This window comes from Grampus griseus (genome assembly GCF_964374135.1).
Source record: "Grampus griseus genome assembly, chromosome: 12".
In the NCBI taxonomy this organism is placed as follows: Eukaryota; Metazoa; Chordata; class Mammalia; order Artiodactyla; family Delphinidae; genus Grampus; species Grampus griseus.
In genome coordinates this window covers 16,199,757-16,218,759 of record NC_139006.1, presented here as the reverse complement: position 1 = coordinate 16,218,759, position 19,003 = coordinate 16,199,757, and the positions used below count along the sequence as shown (strand labels likewise).

Genomic DNA, 19,003 nt, shown 5'->3' with positions numbered 1-19,003 from the left:
TTCCAGAGCGCATGCGCAGTGCGTGAGCGCGGAGAGGGCGCGGCTGGCCGCGACCGCGGCTGCGCAGAGGCGGTGCCAGGCGCTGCGCCTGCGCAGTGGCGGGGCGGGGCGGGAAGGAGGGAGGTGGTGGCAGCGGCGGCGGCTGCTGAAGAGGAGGAGGAGGAGGGGGAGCGGAGGGAGGTGTTTCTGTCAGTTCCGGCTGTTTGTTCGGGAAGTGGATCCGCCGCTGCCGGAGCACCCCGGAGGGAGCTGCGGATCGCGAGGCCAGCACCGACCGCGCCCGCTAGCGCTCGCCTCCCCCGCCCGCCATGGCCCGGGACTACGACCACCTCTTCAAGCTGCTCATTATCGGCGACAGCGGTAAGGGCCGCAGCGGCCGGAGGCGGCGTGGGCCCTGCCGGGCGCGGCCCGCAGGAGCCTCGGGGAGGACAGGCAGTCGGGGAGGTGCCGGCCCGCGCGGGGCGGGCGGGGCGGCCGGCGGCCCCAGGGGCGCGCGGAGAGGCTCCGGGCCGCGCCGCGGTGAGGCTGGGGTGCCGGGCTGCGGAGCAGGGTGCGCGAGGCTTGGGGCTGGGCGCCCGGTCCACTCGCCGCGCCGGTCCCTGCCTCACGTATGACCTTGGTCAAGTCGCGCGATCTCTGGAGTTGGAGAGACCTGGGTTCTAGTCCTGGGGCTACCAGCTTCCTCACTCTGACCTTGGGCGAGTTGTTTCGCCTTTCCGAGCCTCAGTTCCCTCATCTGAGAAGTGGGGACTTGCCTCGGTGGGTGGTGTGAGTATTGGATGAGATACAGCTGGAAAAGTGCTTAGTACTCGACCTGGCAGAAAGTGAGCTCCAGTTAGATGTTAGCTGTTGATGTGTTATCAGTAGCCTTTGTAAGCCTCGGTTTCTTCCTCTGTAAAATGGGCATATTCCCAGAACCTGCCTCATGGGATTCCTGTGAGGTTTAAATGAGGTAAGACAGGTAAAGCACTTTGTGCAGGGCCTGGTACATTCCTGCTGCATTATTACCTCTGTATGGTTCCATTTCCTCATCTGTAAAATGGAATAGTAATAGGATCTACCTCACTGGGCTGATTGAGTATTCAATGAGATAATGCACACACAGTGTTCAAAACAGATCCGGGCACATAGTGAGTGCTCAGTGTGTGTTTGCTGTTACATACTGTCTGCTGCTAGACGGGTGTTGGAGGTGGGTTGGCCAACATTACAAAAGTGCTTTGACCATTTATACACTCCTGTAGAGTTCCTAGCTCCCTCTCCAGTGCCTAGTGCAGTGCCTCACACTCAGTAGATGCCTAATGTGTACTTATTGAATGAATGAATGAATATCAAGTGTCTTAAGATAGGCTGGTTTCTGAGAAAGAGTGGAAGTTTTTTTTTTTTAACATTTATTTACTTATTTAGTCTGTGCCAATTCTTAGTTGCGGCAGGTGGGCTCCTTAGTTGCAGCATGGGAACTCTTAGTTGTGGCATGTGTGTGGGCTCTAGTTCCCCGACCAGGGATCGAACCCTGGCCCCCTGCATTGGGAGCGCGGAGTCTTACCCACTGGACCACCAGGGAAGTCCCAGGGTGGAGGGTTTTAGAAGTGTTTGGAGTGTGGCAGGTAAGCAGGTTTATGGGGTGACCAAGGGGTCAGGGAGGCAGGCCCCAGGAGGTTTATGGGAGCATAGCTGAGGTGCTGGGATTTTATGATGGGGAGGGAGGCTTGGGAACGTGCCAGACTTATAGACCAGACCTGAGTTGAGTGTTGGCAGCAGTGTCATGTTACTGGAGGCAGGGGCCAGGTTGGTGGTGGAACCCATGGATTGTTAAGAAAAGAGGGGACCAAATCAAAGGGGTTGTCAGACCCTGATGTGGGAGTGCTGTGACGGTGTCATAGCTAGACCAGGAAGGTGGGTGGGTCGTGGTCTCACCGTGGAGCCGGGTTGGGACGTGGCTGGTGGTTTGGATCAGGTGAAGGGTGGCTGAGGCTTCTGAGGCTGCTGGTGGAAGGGAGAAAAGTTAGGGCTAACTAGGGAGATGAAGAGTAGCTGTGGCTGGGGGAGGAGTTAGAAAGGTGGAGGATGGATTCCTTGTGGTTTGAATGAAAGAAAACCAGACAAGCTATGTAGCCTCGCTCTTGGAGATGGCCTCGGGCATTTCACGGGGTCCTGAGGCTTATGCCTTTCAGGTTTTGATTTCAGCCCTCACCTTGGTTCTGAGGGGCTGGCACCAGGGTGATTTCTCTCCTTTTGGAGTTAAAGTCAGGCTACCATGGTCAAGGTCCCTATCCCTCTGCAAGACATCTGGGGCCTGTGTATTGATATACAAAAATGAAAAGCATAAGCTTAGCCAGAAGATGCACCCTATTGGCTTTTCTCCCTGGTGAAACCAAGGGGATGGTTTTGGCCCCTTTCTCACTGTACATTTTGCATGGTGTATTGATTTTTCACTCAGAAGTTAGGTGTGGGAGAAGACTCGCTGGGTCAAGATTTATGTGACCTGGTTCCTTGTTCAGTCCGAGCGTATAGGACTACGTTGTGTAGAGGAGATGGATGTTTTACAGTTTAATTTCTCCTGACAGTGAGCTGATACTCAAAGCCCGATGCTTATGAGGCTGGGAGATGGTAGCCATGGAAGTTCAAACTAAGCTTTGGCAACTGAGCAAGGAGACTAACATCACGCCCTCCCCTGAACCTGGCTCCTTATGTGATGCTTCCTTAAGGTTTTTCAAACGATTTCATAGACACTCTCTCATTTGATCCTTACACATTGCCTGTGTGGTTTGTCAAATAAGGAAACTAAGGCTCAGGGTAGCTGACTGTCTTGCCCCAAGTCACACAGCTCTTCAGAGGCAAAGCCAGGAGTTAATGCACATGACGCTTTGTGAGCAGCTGGTGTGGGGCCTGGCACACAGTAGGCCCTCAATGAGTGTAAGTTTCTTTCTGTATAAATCTAGAGCTCTTCTTCCCACTCTGCCACATTGTACACGCTTCTGGAATACAACCCCTCAGCTTTTGCAGCTCTTGTTTGTGCCTAAGATTGTATACTCTCTCTTATGCTCTTCTGACATTGGCTCTGATTTGTAACAGCATTTCGTCCGATCCATGGGGCCAGCCAGACTCATCCTTAGAACCTGGAGGCCGCAGTGGCTGTTGAAGGTCTAATTGAAGCTTTCGACCTCACAGATGAGTGAACTGAGGCTCGGGGGTGCGGTGTGTGTGTGACCTGTCTGATCCTATACAGGGAATTAGTTCCTGAGCCAGGATTAAACCTGAGAACACGTTACTCAAAGGTCTAAGGGTTTCCAACAGTCTAGAACCGAAGCAAAGAGGGATGAGGGAACTAGAGCGCAAGGGAGGAGCACGGCCAAGGGTGGGGGCTTCTATGGAGGCATTTTGAGGACCAGAGCATCTGTGTAGGGCAAGAGGCAGAAGGCAGGGGCAAGAAGGAGTTTGATGCAGGGAGAGCAGTGGTGACTGAGAGTGGGGGGTAAGGTTTTTGCAGAGAGAATCTGTCTCCCTGCTACCAAGAGGCATCAAGGGCCAGGGCCTGTGCTCTCTGCAGGGTTGAGGGTGATGGGGCTGGCCTGTCGGGGTGCGTGCTGGACATGGCCCTTGGAAAGCTGCTTACTTTGGCTGTGGTGAAGGCAGATTGGTACCCGTCACTTCCTCCCCTGGGCGGGTGCTGCAGGGTGGATGGTAGCAGCGTGTGTTCCTAAGGTGGCTTCTTCAGGGGTATTTAGGAAACGGTGTTTCTCTGCATGGGTTTCCCTTCCTTTCAGGGGGGAGAGCAAGGCCAGAGGTGGGTGCTGGCCTGAAGAAGCCATTGACGTGGTGACTGTAGTGGTTTTGAGCAGCTCTGCAGATGAACTTGGGGTGAATGAAGAGCACCCGGAGAGGCCAAGCTGGGGGGACGCTGCTGCTTCACGCAGAGAGTACCCCCCGCCCTTAGACGTATGTGAGTCAGATACCATTTAACTTAAAAAAAGGATGCTGCCGCCCCCCGAAAGTTTGACCACCTCTGCTTGGGCTCCTTTTACTGCTGCAGCTGTAGCGTTGGGTAGCATGGCTGTCTGTGATTGGCATTGGCTTAGTCATAAATTCACTAAACAGTGTTTTGTTGGCCCCTACTGAGTGCTGGGCCCAGCTTCCAGCCCCGTGAACGTGTAGGGCAAGTGGAGCGAGACCTCCTTCCTAGAGGAACTCATGGCCCAGTGGCTCAGACACAAGGTTTTTGCTGAGTAAGCGGGCCAGGAGGCTCCAGGAGGAAGCAAGGAGCCGGCAGGGCCGATGGGATGTTGGCGCTGGTCAGAGCGCCGTGAGGGACTAGCCCAGGACTGGGGCTCTCCTCAGGCTGGGCAGGAAGCCTTGCAGAGGAAGTGGCCCCAGCGCGGCAGGCTGTGGCTGAGCGGCAGGGACCAGGGCTGCGGCACCTGTCTGCTCAGAGCTGCGCCCAGCCTGTCTTCAGGATGGTCAGACCCCGGTTCACTCCATGAGACAAGTTCTGGGCATCGCTGGGCGACTCACCCACTTGGAGAGGTCCCCAGAGGAGATCGTCAGAGAGGACTGCCCAGAGAGGACGCCTGGGTCAGCTGGGAATGGGGCAACGGCAGCTCCCTCTGAGTATCTGGTGAGCGCACGGGTTCCTCCCCACAGCCAGGCACACACACTCAAAGTTCGCTCTTAGCTGGGGGCGTAGGCGTGGGGTCTGAGACCCTGGGTTAAGATCTTCTCTTGTCTAGCTTTGATAGCACTGCTGCTAAGACTCTTGACAGGCATGGGACACAGGAGCCACTTTGGGTTTTTTTGTTCCACTTCCCGAAGCAGATGCAAGGAGACCTCCCAAGCAGCATGTATTGGCAAGAGCTGTGGAGCTCCAGGGTGGACAGCCCTGGATTCAGATCCAGCTCCACGCCCCTGCCGAGGCCCCTAGACCAGCCGTGTAGCTTCTTGGAGCCTCTGATACCTCATCTTAATAGATGCAGCTGGACTTGCAGGAACATCCGAGTGCCGGCCACACGCAGTGCCCTGCATGTGCTAGTGCTTTCCTTCTGTGCTCGGTTGACCCAGCTGGCTTGGGGGGAGGGCAAGGGCGGAGACAGGAGGACACAGGGCACACGACAGGTGCACCTGGAGGCTAAAGCTGCCGTGTGTTGAAGTAAAGGGAAGCCACCCCTATGACGGTTCTGCCTGTTCTTGGAACAGGAGAGACTGTGGGAAGTGAAATGGTCTGAGCACCCTGAGCACCCCTGAGCTGAGGGGTGTCAGGCGGGCGCCCCCCTCGCCGCCCATGTAGCCACCCGTGGCATCAGCCGGGGTGAAGGTGGCCGACAGTCGGTTCAAGTTGTCTGCGCCTCACTTTCTTCATGTGCAGAATAGCCCTGAGGATCTCCAGGGTGCTTTGCAGCCATGCAGCCCCTTGTCTCTCACCAAACCGAAGCTCCACATGTGATGTGCATTTTCCAGGGACTGCATTCTAGACACACCTTGGGGCCAGTATCCCTTGGTCGGCCTTCCCCTGCTTCGTGTCCGTCGTTGGGTCTCTTCCTTGGGGTTGCTGGGCCTGGCCCTCACACGGGCCCAGCTCGTGTCTTACACTGAGATGGAGGAAGAGGTCAGAGATCCAAGGGGAGAGGTGTTCTGGTGCAGGCTGGTTGGGGAGGAAGATGGGTGCTGCTCTGCCTCTGAAGAGTTAGGACTCGGGACCATCTCCCTGAAGAGGGGTAGGGGTTAGAGTGGGGACCCGGGCCTCCTCTCATTTCCTGCTTTCTCCCCTGCAGGTGTCGGCAAGAGCAGTTTACTGTTACGTTTTGCAGACAACACTTTCTCAGGTGAGTGTGCCGCTGGGATGCTGCCGGGTGTTTTGGTTTTAACATCCCTTCCCCTGGCGCCAGAACACCCTGGCCTCTGCCTAACGTCAGAAAAGTTCCTCATTCTGATTGCCAGACAGGGGAGGAGGAGGAGGGGGCGTAGGTTAGAAGTCTCTGTGGTCGGTCTTCATCTATCTTGTTCAAAAAAATCCTCCTGCAGGCCCATCCTTTTTCTACTCAGGGTCTTTTTTGTGTCCTAACATTTAAAAAAGAAAGAAAAAGACAAGTTAGGACATGCCTGTATAAAGTGTCAAACAGGAAGGCTCAATACAGTGAAAAAGGAGCACTGCTCCCCACCCCCTGCCCCACCCCCATCCTGGGTACCCTGGTAGCCTCTGCTCAGTGTGATGTGTCTCTCACTCGACTCCACACGCTGTGGGCCGGTCACTTGCCTTCCCCTCGGCATATCAAGGATCATCCTTGCACGTCTACATGCAGACCTGTGGTACTTTTGAATGGCTGTGCAGCTTCCTGGGCTGTTCAGGGATGCACATTGTTCATAACAGTGTTCTTGATGCGTGCATGCTTTCTAGTTGCCTCTATTTTAAGTGGTGCTGTATTTCTTGGGACACACTGTGTGTTTATTCTTGCATAAAAGTGGAGTTACTAGGTCAGGGGGTATGTGCTTTTAAAGTTTTCACAGGTACTGCCAGTTCGCCTTTCACAGAAGCTGTACTAAGTTGAAGGGGTCTAAAGAGCCCCTTGTCAATGCTGGTAGGTACTAGGTCTTAGTGGTGTTCATTTTTGCTCAGCTGATAGGCAAAAAGTGCTGCTCGTTCAGTCTTGTGTTTCCCTGATCACTGGTGAAGTGGGGCACATTTTCATTGGTCGAGCACATCAGGTTCAGTGCAGAGGCTTTGGGCTGTCTTGGCCTCTCTGATCGAGGACTGATGTGTGACTACCTCTGGGAATTCCCGTGATGCAATTGAGGGGCGAGCTTCACTTAGGAAGTGATTACGTGGTGGATGCCTCTCTCTTGAGGAAGGGAGAGGTGGGTTTCTCCTCACAGTGGCCCTGCACACCCCTGGTGGCATGACATTGGAAAGAGTTGTCTTCTCTATGTGACCATGAGTGTGACTGAGTCTCAGCTCATCTTTAAAAGTGGGACCGATCCCCATCCCTCCCATGTAGGGTACTGCGAGGATTCCCCAGGACTAAGTAATCTCTCAGTAAACACCAGGGGTTTGTCGTTGTCTCCTGTTCGAGAATGGTGACTAGTGGGCACTTCTCACTGTGCTGGAAAACATTCCTCTTCCTCCTTATGTCCCTCTTACTCCCCCTCCTGTCAGCTCTCAACTCTTGGAGGGTTCTCTTTTGCAACCTCTCTCCTCCTTTCCATTTCTACTACCAGTTCAGACTGCTGTTGATTCTAGCCCGAAGCATTACAGCAGCTCCTGCCCATCCCGTACCAGACTGCTGAGTTTATCTTGCTAATGCATGTCTCTGGCAGGGTTTCCTCTGTTTAAAAACCTCAGCGGTCCTCTCAAGTGAGCAGAGTTCACAGCAAGGTTTCTCCACTGTAGCACCACTGATGCTCTGGGCCCTGTAGCTCTTTGCTGTGGCGACTGTCCTGTGCATTGAAGGATGCTGAGCAGCATCCCTGGGCTCCACCCACTAGATGCCAGCACCCTTCCCCCTCCCAGTTGTGACAGCCGAAAATGTCTCCAGACATTTCCAAGTGTCTTCTGGGGGGTGACTCAACAATCCTCTGTTGAAAACCACTGGCCTTCATAATCTATCTTCAGTTCACCTTTCCAGCTTCCTACCTCATGCTGTCTGTTCATGCTTTTCTGTGTTTTCACTAGCTCGCTCACTTATTCAGCCATCAGCTGTGTATCAGGTGCCCACAGCACTAGGTGCTGGGCTGCTCTCCTTGGTGTAATCCAGTCCCCGCAGAGAGCCGGATGCCGCCTTGTCCTCTGTGCTGCCTCAGTTCTTTTCTTCTGGGTGGGATGTCTTTCCCCCAGCTAATCTCAGCCTTTGAAATCATACCTATTCTTTCAAGCCAGGTCTAAATGTGACTTGCGCCCGAGAGCCTTCCTTGATCTCCACCCCACTTTGAACTTTGACCTTTCCTATCCACTCTACACACTTGATAGAGTCAGTTGTGTGTGTGTCTTGTCTGCGGCACCGGGTCACACTGTCAGCTCCAAATGGAGTGAGAACATGGGCTCTTCTAGCATTCGGGCCTTTGTAAGCCTGGACAGGACTATTCTGTTGCCAAAAATTCTCTTTAACTCCATCTTTCACACAGATGCCCCAAGAGAGCTATTTACAATGCAGCTCTCATGCTTGGATTAAACCCTTCAGTGCCTCCCTGTCACACACAAAAGAGAAAGTCCAAGCTCTTGAAAATGGCACAAAGGCCAAGATCTGGCCTTGCTCACCTCCACCCCGAACCTGCCTCCCTCCGTGTGCTTGACCTCAGGCCACTACCCCCCGCCCCCCCCACACCACTGCTACGTTTGCTGCCATCTCCTCTGCCTGGAGCAGTGTTTTTCAAATTGCAGGGTGGGACTTAGTTTTATTTTTCTAGTTTTTATTGGAGTATAGCTGATTTACACTGTTGTGTTATTTTCTGCTGTACAGCAAAGTGAATCAGTTATACAAATACATATATCCACTCTTTTTTGGATTCTTTTCCCATACAGAGTATTACAGAGTAGTTTCCTGTTATATATATATAATAGGTTCTTATTAGTGATGTTTTATTTGTATATAGATATATATATTTTACATATAGTAGTGTGCATATGACTTATGTTTCAGGAAGTTAATTTTGTGGGTCATTTAAAATGTTTGGACTAGAAAAGAGAAGCCCGGAATGCATCATAGGCTCCCACCGTTCCCAGGCCACAGTGAATGCGTCCATGCCACGGCCACTCTAGTAGAGGGGCATGTCCCCTCCCCCCAGTCACGTCCCCTGTTTTATTTTCTCTGTGGCACTCGTTGCTCTTGAAATTGTCTCCTTTATCACTGTTTCATTGTATCCTGTCTGTTGCCCTCACCTTGGGGCTCGGACTTTGTCTTTTTTGTTCAGGGCTGTGTCCTCCAGGCACTTGGAGTGAGCGGGGCGGGACAGTGGAGCCCAGGGTCACCTGTGCCATTTAGGGCGTGGTCTGACCAGGGCGGCCTGTGGGCCCTGCTAACATCTGTGTGTGTGCAGGCAGTTACATCACCACGATCGGAGTGGATTTTAAGATTCGGACTGTGGAGATCAACGGGGAGAAAGTGAAGCTGCAGATCTGGGACACGGCCGGGCAGGAGCGCTTCCGCACCATCACCTCCACGTGAGTCAGGCCAGCCCCGCTCCTGCTCAGACCCCTTGCCACCGACATTCAGACACAGTTGAGCCACTAGTGCCGGGTCACGATAGAAATGCCACTGGGGCGGGCCCCCGCGACTGTTGGGAGGTGAGCTCCTTGCCGGCTGCAGTGGGTGGCGTCAAGTGGGGTCCTTCCTCTTCCTGAGGCTGCAAGAAGAGGAGGGGGCGTGGTGGGACAGCGTGCGCCAGTCCGCTGACCCTCTGGCCTTTGGTTCCTTTGTCTTTAAAATGGGGTAGCAGTGGTGATGTTGGCTTTGCCAGGTGGTGAAACACTTAGGCAATGACAGTGCTCTTGTTAGGTGTCAGCTGTGACAGCTGGGGTCGTGAGGTCAGCCGTGCAGGCTCCTGTCACCACCCTGACTTCCGGGAGGGGGCTTCCCTCTGCTGGGAGGCCTGGAAGGAGCACTGGTAGGTAGGAGGCCGTTGGGTGGCCCCTCCTCCCCAAAGCTGTCTACTGGGAACCCAGCTCATGCTGAGGGCTGTCCTCCTTTGCTGCTGCAGTACCTTTGTAATTCTTAGCTGTAAACAGGAGGAAAACCTAGCTGGAGCGCCAGACAGCAGGGGTCCTGTGGAGTGGCTGTTGGTTAATGGAACAGGTTCCAGGAAAGAGCAGGGCTATGAAGGCAGACACTTGGGAATTTACATTTTTGCTCTGCTGTGTGACCTTGGGCAAGTTGCCTAAACTCTATGCTTCAGTTTCCCAGGGGGCTTGTCTTTGGGATTTGCTTTAATGCCAAGTCCAGTGTGCTTGGGGACATCCACGTGTGAACATGGATGATGCCATTGAGCTCCCTGCAGCTGGTACTCTCATCATCCCTGTTTTACAAACGAGGGAGCTTCCGAGGGGGTCCTGCTCCCTGTGATGGGCAGCGCCTGCGCTCCACACTGGGGTGTGTGCAGAGCAGGAGCCAGCGCCTGGCCTGGAGTAGTCGCTTCTTCCATCGGCCTCTCCTTTGCCTCCCCCAGCAGAGCCTGTGTGAGTGGGGCTCTTGGGAAGGCACGAGGGAGTGTCGTCTCCTCCCGGCAGGGTGAAAATGGGGCAGACCCCCGGCTGGCCACCCATCTAAGAGGTGGCTCAGGATCTGAGGGGTGGGAAGTGTGAGGGTCGAAGAGCCCCCACGGTGGTGGCTGGGAGTGTCGGGGTGTCCAGGGGTGCCAGCTGGGTGGATGGGTGGCCCTGGTCAAGGGGCTTCAAGGGGCCAGAGCCTGAGCAGGCCGGGGGCGGGCTTCTGTCACTGGGCCAGCCCTGTGGTGAGCACACGAGCCAGGATCTGTGACTCCCTGAGACCCCGGGGGTCCCCAGTCCTGGGGGCTGCCCAAGGCAGGTCTCTGCAACTACTTCCCGATGAGCTGCCTGAGCCCCCTTGTGTCTTGGTAGCTGCCAATGAGGCCTCAGCTAAGGAGGGCAGCTGGGGTCAGGGGGTCCTTGGGGTAGGACAGACATCATGAGCTTTGGGCAGCCCAAGCATCTAGGCCTGAATAAGACCAAGACCTCTTGTCGGGGTCGGGAGGAACGGGCACTGACCCCCAGATATCCTTACTCTGGGCTGGGACTGTCGCCAAGGACCTTACCTGCTTCATTTCATTTAATCCTGATAAAAAGTCCTGTGATTATCTCCAGTTTACAGACAAGAAAACTGAGGCCCAGAGAGGGTGAAGTAACCTAGCTTGCTTGGTTAGGAGTTGAACTGAGGTCTGGCTGATGCCGAAGCTCTTGCCTTTAACTGGTCCACAGCTCTGCTCTCTGCTGGCCCTCCACCGCCACGGGACTGGGGCCGGGGCTGAGGCAGACGGCAGATGCTCTGGTGCCTCCTGTGGGTTAAAACCAGTCAGGGAATTCAGGGCATCTGAGGATACTGGGCCTGTGGCCACAAGAAATGCTCCAGGCAGGGCAGTGGGGCGGGGGAGCCTGAGCCCTTTCAGCAGAGAAGCACGGCCCTGCCTGGCCGGCCATCCTGAGGTTAGCTCCTTCCAGGGCATCGGGAAGAGGGTGAACTGCCTCACTCATCCTCTGGGGGAGAACTCTGCTGCCTGCAGGCAATCTGGGTTTGCACGGGAAGGGGGAGTGCCGCACGCCAGTCGGCCTGCCTGCGGGCTGAGGGAAGGAGTCTGGAGTTTGTTTCAGGAGTTTGTTCTCTTCCAAGGATTGGGGCAATCAGGGGGCAATAACGTGGCCTTTTCTGATTCAGGGCATTAAAAGAGAAACTAAAATTGCATCCTGTTAGCCTGCTGAGAACACCCTGTTGTCCCCCTCACTGTTTCTTGCCTCCTGGTGGCTGGGGTTCACTGACCCTGAGCTGTGGCTGGGGGCACGGGCTGGGGTGGGGTGCTGAGGGCAGAGGGCGAGGCGGAGGCAGGGAAGCCCCTTCCGTACCTGGCCCTGGGCTCAGACCCAGGCTGTGGCTTGCAGCAGTTCACTCCACTCAGCCTTACATCCTCACTGGTGACGTGGTGACCCTCCTGTCTTGTACCAGGTGTGGCAAAGATCAGTAAGGTCGTGGGTGTGAAGCACCGGCGCTGTGCTGGCATAGAGCCAAGTTGTGGCGCGTGGACGTGATGACTGATGGAGGAGGAGGTGGAAGCCCAGCACACCGGTGCCCTCCTCGCCCGAGCTCTGAGCTCCGGACTGGTTCTCTCGGGTGACACCCCCTTGCCTGGGTCCCAGAGAAGGCGGAGGGTCCCGGGGAGCAGTGGGGGCTTGTGTTGGGGCCGCGGCTGTAGGTATTTCTTGGCATCTTCAACTGTCTTCAGCAAAGGAGGGTCTGGAAACACAGTCCACTGCTCGCATGTCCTTTGTTGGAGGGGGACAATCATCTGTCCTCACCGGTTCCCGGCATGCTCTCCTGCACCTGCTCAGGTGGGTGTCCACCAGGTGGACCCAGGTGATGACCTGGTGCTCTAGGGGGCAGGGAGGGGCAGGGCCTGGATGGCTTGATTGTTCGGGCTCCCCAGGGCAGGGCGCTGTGTCCCCAGGAAGGCAGAGCTGCGGGCAGATGAAGCTCCTGGGGGATGTCAGCGGGTGTCTGAGGGTGGAGAGCCAGGGTCGTGAGAGAGGCTGGGCTTTTCTCACTGCCTTGGTGGCCGGCCTGGGGAAGCTGCTATCGCTGCTGCCTGCCATGCTGTCACTTGGTTTTCTTCCATCTGTGTCGGGGGCCCAGATTGTCACTGAAGGAATAGTAATAGTGATAATAAAGAGCTGGCCCTTGTGGAAATATGTATTATCTCCTTAGTCCTCACAACCACCCCAAGAGTCCTAGTACCCCCATTTTACAGTTGAGGAAACCGAGGTGCCATGAGGTGCACGCAGTAACCTTCCCAGGGCCCCACAGCCTTTCATAGATGGAGCTCGTCTGACCTGTGTCCTGTGATCGGGCCTCGACTGTGAGGGGTCAGCCAGAGTGCTGACGGGCAGGCAGGTGAGAGCACAGCTGCACCTGCCAGCCTGGCCGGCCCCATCCTCGTGCAGCCTGTGGTGCCTCAGAACCACCACCTGGGAGGGGCTGCTTTCCTACGGGCTTGGGGCCCTGATGAGCCCCGGGAGGGCAGAGGCGCTATGGGCTGGGTCGGGGGGGAGTCCCCGTCTACCCGTGAGCACGGCCTGTTGCAGGCAGTGGTTCTTACCCTCGTTGTTCTCAGAAACCCCTGGTGAGTGAGAATCTCTGCAGCGCTGGGTGATGTGACGTGTCAGGGTAAGGGGTGTCACCTGGCCACTGGGTCAGTGAAGGCTCTCTGGAGAAGTGTGAGGCTCTGTCCTCCTCTTCCTTCCAGGGTTGATGTCCTCCATCTGTCCTCCTGAACCATGTGAGTGAAGGGGGATGTGGCGTCTGGAGAGGAATGTTCACATCCTCCTGCCTTGCAGACGTTCCAGCTGACCGTAGGCGCCGGGGTCTGTGCTTTTGGATGCGTCCTGATGCCCAGGTCATTTCCATGCCCTACCTGCCCCCCGGCCTGGATGAGCCTGGAGTGGCAGGAGGGGAGGTGCCCACCTGCCCCTAGGGGAGTGAGAACAGACCTTGGCAGGCTTCACAAGTGGTGCGTGTTCTTGGAATGGCATTTTACTATGACAGATTTGAGGACAGAAAAAAGTTTTGAATGTTAAAAAGAGGACAGTGGTAATATGATGTCAAATGCAAACATCGCCTGAATTTTAAAAATAAAACAACTTCAAAGAAGTTTCAAGCTGTTGGCAGCCTCTGAACGATTTGGTTGGCCACCGCAGGGCCGAGCGCTCCCCATTTACCGTGCCTGGGGAGCAGCATGAGCAGCAGTGCTGCCGGCGGCCTACCTGCTGGCTGGGCTCTGGATGTCCAGCCGAGGCCGGAGGGAGAGGAGACACCAGGCGTGCTGGGGGAAAGCACTCGCCCCCTCGCCGTTTCCCAGCCGCTGTCTGGATGCGGGCAGGCGGGTCCTGCGAAGGGGCTACTCTTGTTTAGGCTGAAGCTCTGACGCAGACCCTGGCCCTACAGATATTATCGGGGGACTCACGGGGTGATCGTGGTCTATGACGTCACCAGCGCCGAATCCTTTGTCAACGTCAAGCGGTGGCTTCACGAAATCAACCAGAACTGTGATGACGTGTGCCGGATACTAGGTGAGGCTGGACCCAGCAGGGTAGACAGTGGGATGGAGGGTGGCAGGGCGTTCCCACGGGGCTGGGCTGACCCTGCTTTGCCTTGAAGTGGGGAATAAGAATGACGACCCTGAGCGGAAGGTGGTGGAGACAGAAGACGCCTACAAATTCGCCGGGCAGATGGGGATCCAGTTGTTTGAGACCAGCGCCAAGGAGAATGTCAACGTGGAAGAGGTGAGGCCTGTGCCGGAGGGGCAGGGGTGAGCACGGCCCAGCTCTGCTCCACCACCATGGCCTCCTTGCCCCACCCTGGCCTGCCCGGGGCATCCAGGTGGCCGACAGAAAACATCACAGTAACGGCTGTTGAATGAGTGCCTCCTGTGTGTGCCAGGCCTTGTGCTAGGCTCTTTACAGGTGCCACCTCATATCTCACCAGTCCTCTGAGGTAAATTAGTCCCATGTTTCAAATGGGAAACAGGTTCCAGCTCGTGAGAAGCTGAGTCAAACTATGACGTGCTCCACACCACAGCTGTGCACAGTGTCCACTCAGTCCTCTGCCTCCCCGTCCCTCCCCACTGTCACCTCTTCCTGCTCTCTGGCTTTCCTTGGGGCCTTGGCCTCCTGTAGAGACCAGCTAGCTTTCCTGTGGCCTCCAGAGCTTGCTTGGGTGGGTGTCCGGGCGAGCCCCCAAAGGCATCTGGGGAGGCACATCCCCTCAGACTGGCTGGGCCTCTAGACCGGCGCAGCCTCCTGTCACTTAATGCTGCAGCTGCTGGAAAGCGCTTGTGAGTCTTTGGAGAAAAGCAGGACCTTTTGCCACAAGCCCAGGCTGGCTGCCCTCATGGCTTCAGGAGGGTCCTGCCTGTGGGGTGTGGAGCCCAGGGGCGCCAGATCCCACTGCATCCTGGGCTCGGGCTGCCTGATTGCAGGGACCCCGGGCGCCTGCGTCAGGCTAGGGTCACAGTGTGGGCTTTTCCACTTAGGGGCCTGTGGCGGGGCCCTGAGTCCTCTCCACGCTCCACTGTTGCTTGTGTAGATTGGGGTGGGGTGAGAGCCTCTGCTTCCCGGGTTGCGGGAATGAGTGAAGCAAATTATGTCACATACTTGCTACCTTTCCCAGAAGTGGAGGAGAGCTGTGGGGTGGTCCGAGGAAGGTTCTAGGCAGGGTGTGCAGGGAGGTAGCGTGGAGCGGGCAGGCTCTGGGTGCTTCTGGTCCATCGCAGGGGCACCTTTATCTGTGTTGTCTGGAGTCCAACTGAAGGAGAGGAGTTCTTTCTCCTTTAAGAGAAAGACTGGAAAACCCCTTCCCTGAGACGTAGCTCAAAGGTCTTTGATGTTGTTCCTCTTTGACCTTTATAATTCACCACCTCCTTCTAGATAGGGTTTGAAGATACACATACAAAAAAAACTCACCTGTAGAACTAGAAAGCTGGGCCTGGGGAGGCAGGGAGTTGGCCACGCTGTGATGGGGCCTCCACGCTGGTCTGAGGCCTGCCCTGCCTCCTTCACCCTCACAGATGTTCAACTGCATCACAGAGCTGGTCCTCCGAGCAAAGAAAGACAACTTAGCGAAACAGCAGCAGCAACAACAGAACGATGTGGTGAAGCTCACGAAGAACAGTAAACGAAAGAAACGCTGCTGCTAATGCCCCCAGCCCACTGCAGAGACTGCACTGCGGCCACTCCCCCTGCCCCAGGCCAGGGGGCTCCTCTTCTGGGGGACACTGTTTCGTGCCGTTATTTAAAGAATTCTCTCCACGTTTTTGTACCGGGAGGCGCCATCGGCACTTCCTCCCCTCCCCCATCGAGTGCCAAGAAGGTGTTGGACAGCCTGCCCTTCCCTTCTGGCGCCCCTGCCCCCCGGCCAAGGCGCCTGGGCCCGGCGAGGACGCTGCCAGCCAAGCGGACTGATTAACCGGAGTTTGTACATAATGTATATTGCTTTAACCAGCGCATCACCCTGTCCTGCTCTGGCTCTTGCCTCCCTAATGCCAGCCTGCTGCGACACCCCCTCCCCACCCAACCCCAACTTACTGCCAGCAGCTTCCTGAGGGGACAGGATTACATGCTAGACATACCTTTTGCCAACCTGGGCTGGTGAAGTGGGCTCCACGTGACTCGTTCTCTCCTGCAGGCTGTCGGTGTCTGTCCCTGGCATGTAGGGGCTCACCCCTGTTCAGGGCCTCTGCCGGCCCAGCTCCCTCCCCTCTCCATCCCATCCTGTAACCATTCTGGCAGCTGAGGAAACCTGGCCTTGAAGTGGGCCTGGGGTTCCCATCAGAGGCCTGGCCCTTCATTTCCACAGAAGGAGTCACTCCTGCCCTTTGGCCAACGGATTTCTTGTCCTGCCTTCCAGATGCCTCTGAGCTACAAACCCAAGGGAGCCGTGGCTTCTAATTTATATACCAACCTGTTTTGGTTCCAACAGAAAGGTAGGGGTGTGTTTGTGCAGGGATGGGCTTGCAGGGGGACTAAGGAGCATCATTTTAACAGATAAAGAAAAATGAAGCCAAATCAAATGAATTAAGTTCCTCATACTCTTTTTCTCTTACTGAGGTTTGGTTGGCACAGCATCAAAAGTTGTGGCCGCCCAACTTTGGGTCCAGTGTTTTTAGAAAAACTGAATGGCTTCCTGTCATCATGGAGCCGGGCTCTTGGCCGAGCGGCTCTGCCTTCCCGGTGGTTTGCTGGTGGGAAAGGAGGGGCCTTCCACCCCGGTCTCTGTCGGCCCAGGGCCTCCCGCTGAGTCGTGGGTCTCCGATGCAGCCCCAGGCACCTTTGAGTGTGGGGAGTGGGTGCCAGGGGCCGCTGGGCTGTGGGGACAATGTCTCTGAGCTGCATGCAGGTAGCCTTGGATCACTGACAGGACTGTTTTAGTACAAAGGTAGCATGAGGATTTCTTAGTGAATGGGAAGGAATGGCCGCTGGGGCTGGGAGCCAGCTCTGACCCACCGTGGTGCCCTGGAGGAGAAACCAGGGTCGTCTGCACTTGATGACTGTCACCGCCACCCCCTTGAGACGCTTCATTCACCTTTCCTCTAAAAGGATCACGTAACCTGGGAATAATTTATTTCAACACCATGATGTGTTTTACGAGATTTCCTTTCCTAGGTGATTTCCAGGCCAAGCCCTGATTGGACAATCACATCACAGATCTCACTGCACATTTTCCATGTCACTGTTGATGGGTTTTCAATCAGTAAAAAACTGGGGGTTTCTTGTGTCCTGTCTCTCCACTTCCCCAAACTGCCAAAAGCCCATAGTTCTGTGTGACAGGCCTTCACTTTGGAGCCACAGGATGAGGTGGGAGCGCTGGGCCTGGGAAGGCGGTGCTGTGGGGGTGACAGCAGGTAGCCCTGTCTGGTTGGGGTGCTGAGAGCCACAGCATGGTCTCCATCCTCAGGACCGTCCTGGTGACCACAGGTCCCGTGGAGGGTGTGGAGAGCTCAGGCCTCCTGGGTGGGCCACAGCTCGGCTCTGAGGTGACACTGGTGTGGCAGTGCTTGCAAATTCAAGCAGCAAGAGGAGGGGGTCCTGGAAGTTTCCAGCCCAGGCTAGAAGCCACCGTGGCTTCTGGCAACTGGACATCCAGACCCAGGTGGTGGGGTGATTTGGTGATAACAGTGTGCCTGTCCCGCTGAGTGTCACACACATGAATGGGGGGTGGGGGAGGGGGAATTCAGGGCTGGACCAGCATCCTGGTGGACCTGATGTGAAATTCCTGTTGAACAACAAAACTTTTAAATGGTTTGCTAGGATTATTTCTGTATTGAAAGTTTCTAATTATGCTTTTTAAAAAAATACTAAAAATAAAGGTTCAAGCTGCCAGATTTTCTTCCAGGGTCTGTTTCCTCTCCTCCAGCTGTGCTCTGGGTGGGCCTGGCTGCTTCCCACCCATTGTGTCCAGCTCTTGTTTGTTCTGGTCTGAGTCCTGCACAGGTGCCCATCAAGGCTCAGGGATGCTTTCAGAAGCCAAGTTTGTTTTCTCCATGAAAGGTGGGTCCAGGTTGAGCTTTCCCTCTGGCCGGGAGCACATGTGGTAAGATGCCAGGGGAAATGCCATGTTTATTCTCCGTGTGCCCAGAAGGATGCAGCGGAAGCTTTGCCTACAGTGATTTCTTTCTGCCTCAGAGTTTCTGCCAAGCTGTTGGATCTGCTCACGGCTTGGTAAGCGGTGCTGGCAGGGCCTGCCTGTAGCTGGGCAGCTGCGGCGCTGGCAGGGAGCCCGGGTCCAGGGTGGGCGTAGACATGGTGCCTTGGGTCACTGCTCACAAAACAACTGTCACTGATGGGCTGCCTCCACTCTCCAGGGGAGGTGCCTTTTCCTGGCTGAATCCACTGATTTTGCACCAACGTATGAGGTGACCTCCCAGGTGCATGGGTGACTCACTATCACTGCCTTTTCACAGCCAGCCAGCCAGCGGTTCGAAAACGTAAAGCTGCATTCTGCCCAAACACCCCCTCTAGGTACCCAGTGACTGAGGCGAGAAGCTCTGTAGAAATTCATTTTATTCTTGAGACTATTTTCAAAAGAAGCAGTGGTGTGCTGTTTTTCTAAAAATATGCCTTTATAGATTCATATATAATATGTATATTATAAAATCCATACATGTATTTACATGATTGCTACATACAAAATTACAGCACTGTGGTATGTACATATCTATAGGTACATTCTTTCCACTCATCCCTGCTGTGCTTTTCCCTTGTGAGGGAGACGAGCCTTTGTAAAGCGGCTTGCGGGCTGGCTCAGTCCGGGTGCCTCTGAGTCAGGGCCTCAGCAGAGAAGGTGAAGTGGTCGCTGAGGAAGGATCAGGAGTCGGGTCGCCGGGTTGGTCCTTCTGTGGGCCTGGTGGGCAGCATGTGGAGGCGTCCACCCCGTGGTGCCAACACTGCCCTTGAGGTGCAATGGCTGACCGCAGACCCCTCTGGAGCCATTCTGTGGCCTGGACTTGCTTGGCCGAGCCAAGAACTTGTACTAGGTAAGGGGTGCCAGGGGCCTGTGGGAGGAGCAGACCCCTCTCAGCCCTGGCGCCAGGAAGGGGAGAGGGCTGAGGGCTAAGCCTCCAGCGGGCCCTGTTGAGGAGGAAGGCCTGCACTGGAGGGGGTGGGGGAGGGAGGGCAGCAGTGGCAGGGGCTGGGGCAGGCCCTTCTCCCTCTTAGGCTCGGGGTGGCCTCAGCCAAGCCCCGGCAGGGCCCGCTGTGGCCGAGTGCGAGCGTAGCCCTAGCCGTCAGGCCCCACAGGCTGGGGCTCCT

At 55.7% G+C, this 19,003-nt stretch overlaps 1 protein-coding gene across 2 annotated transcripts; it reads left to right on the top strand.

The window, feature by feature from the left end:
• Nucleotides 1-124: 124 nt before the first annotated feature.
• Nucleotides 125-17,575, top strand: RAB35 (RAB35, member RAS oncogene family). Of its 2 annotated transcripts, XM_082668091.1 has the most exons (7): nucleotides 125-360; nucleotides 3,073-3,940; nucleotides 5,763-5,813; nucleotides 9,019-9,142; nucleotides 13,644-13,768; nucleotides 13,857-13,981; nucleotides 15,265-17,575. In XM_082668091.1, the coding sequence occupies exons 2-7, from the start codon at nucleotides 3,679-3,681 to the stop codon at nucleotides 15,391-15,393; spliced, it is 816 nt and encodes a 271-aa protein (XP_082524217.1). In that variant the 5' UTR covers nucleotides 125-360; nucleotides 3,073-3,678; the 3' UTR covers nucleotides 15,394-17,575. The 2 variants fall into 2 exon arrangements, with proteins under 2 accessions (XP_082524217.1, XP_082524218.1); XM_082668092.1 differs by lacking the exon at nucleotides 3,073-3,940.
• Nucleotides 17,576-19,003: the final 1,428 nt, after the last annotated feature.

Excerpts from the sequence above, each read along its gene's own strand:
- RAB35 (XM_082668091.1), top strand. The coding sequence starts at position 3,679 with ATGGTAGCAGCGTGTGTTCCTAAGGTGGCTTCTTCAGGGGTATTTAGG. Across the intron at positions 3,941-5,762 it reads CCCCCCGCCCTTAGACGTAT|GTGTCGGCAAGAGCAGTTTA; the intron begins GTGAGTCAGATA and ends TCTCCCCTGCAG. Across the intron at positions 13,982-15,264 it reads AGAATGTCAACGTGGAAGAG|ATGTTCAACTGCATCACAGA; the intron begins GTGAGGCCTGTG and ends TCACCCTCACAG.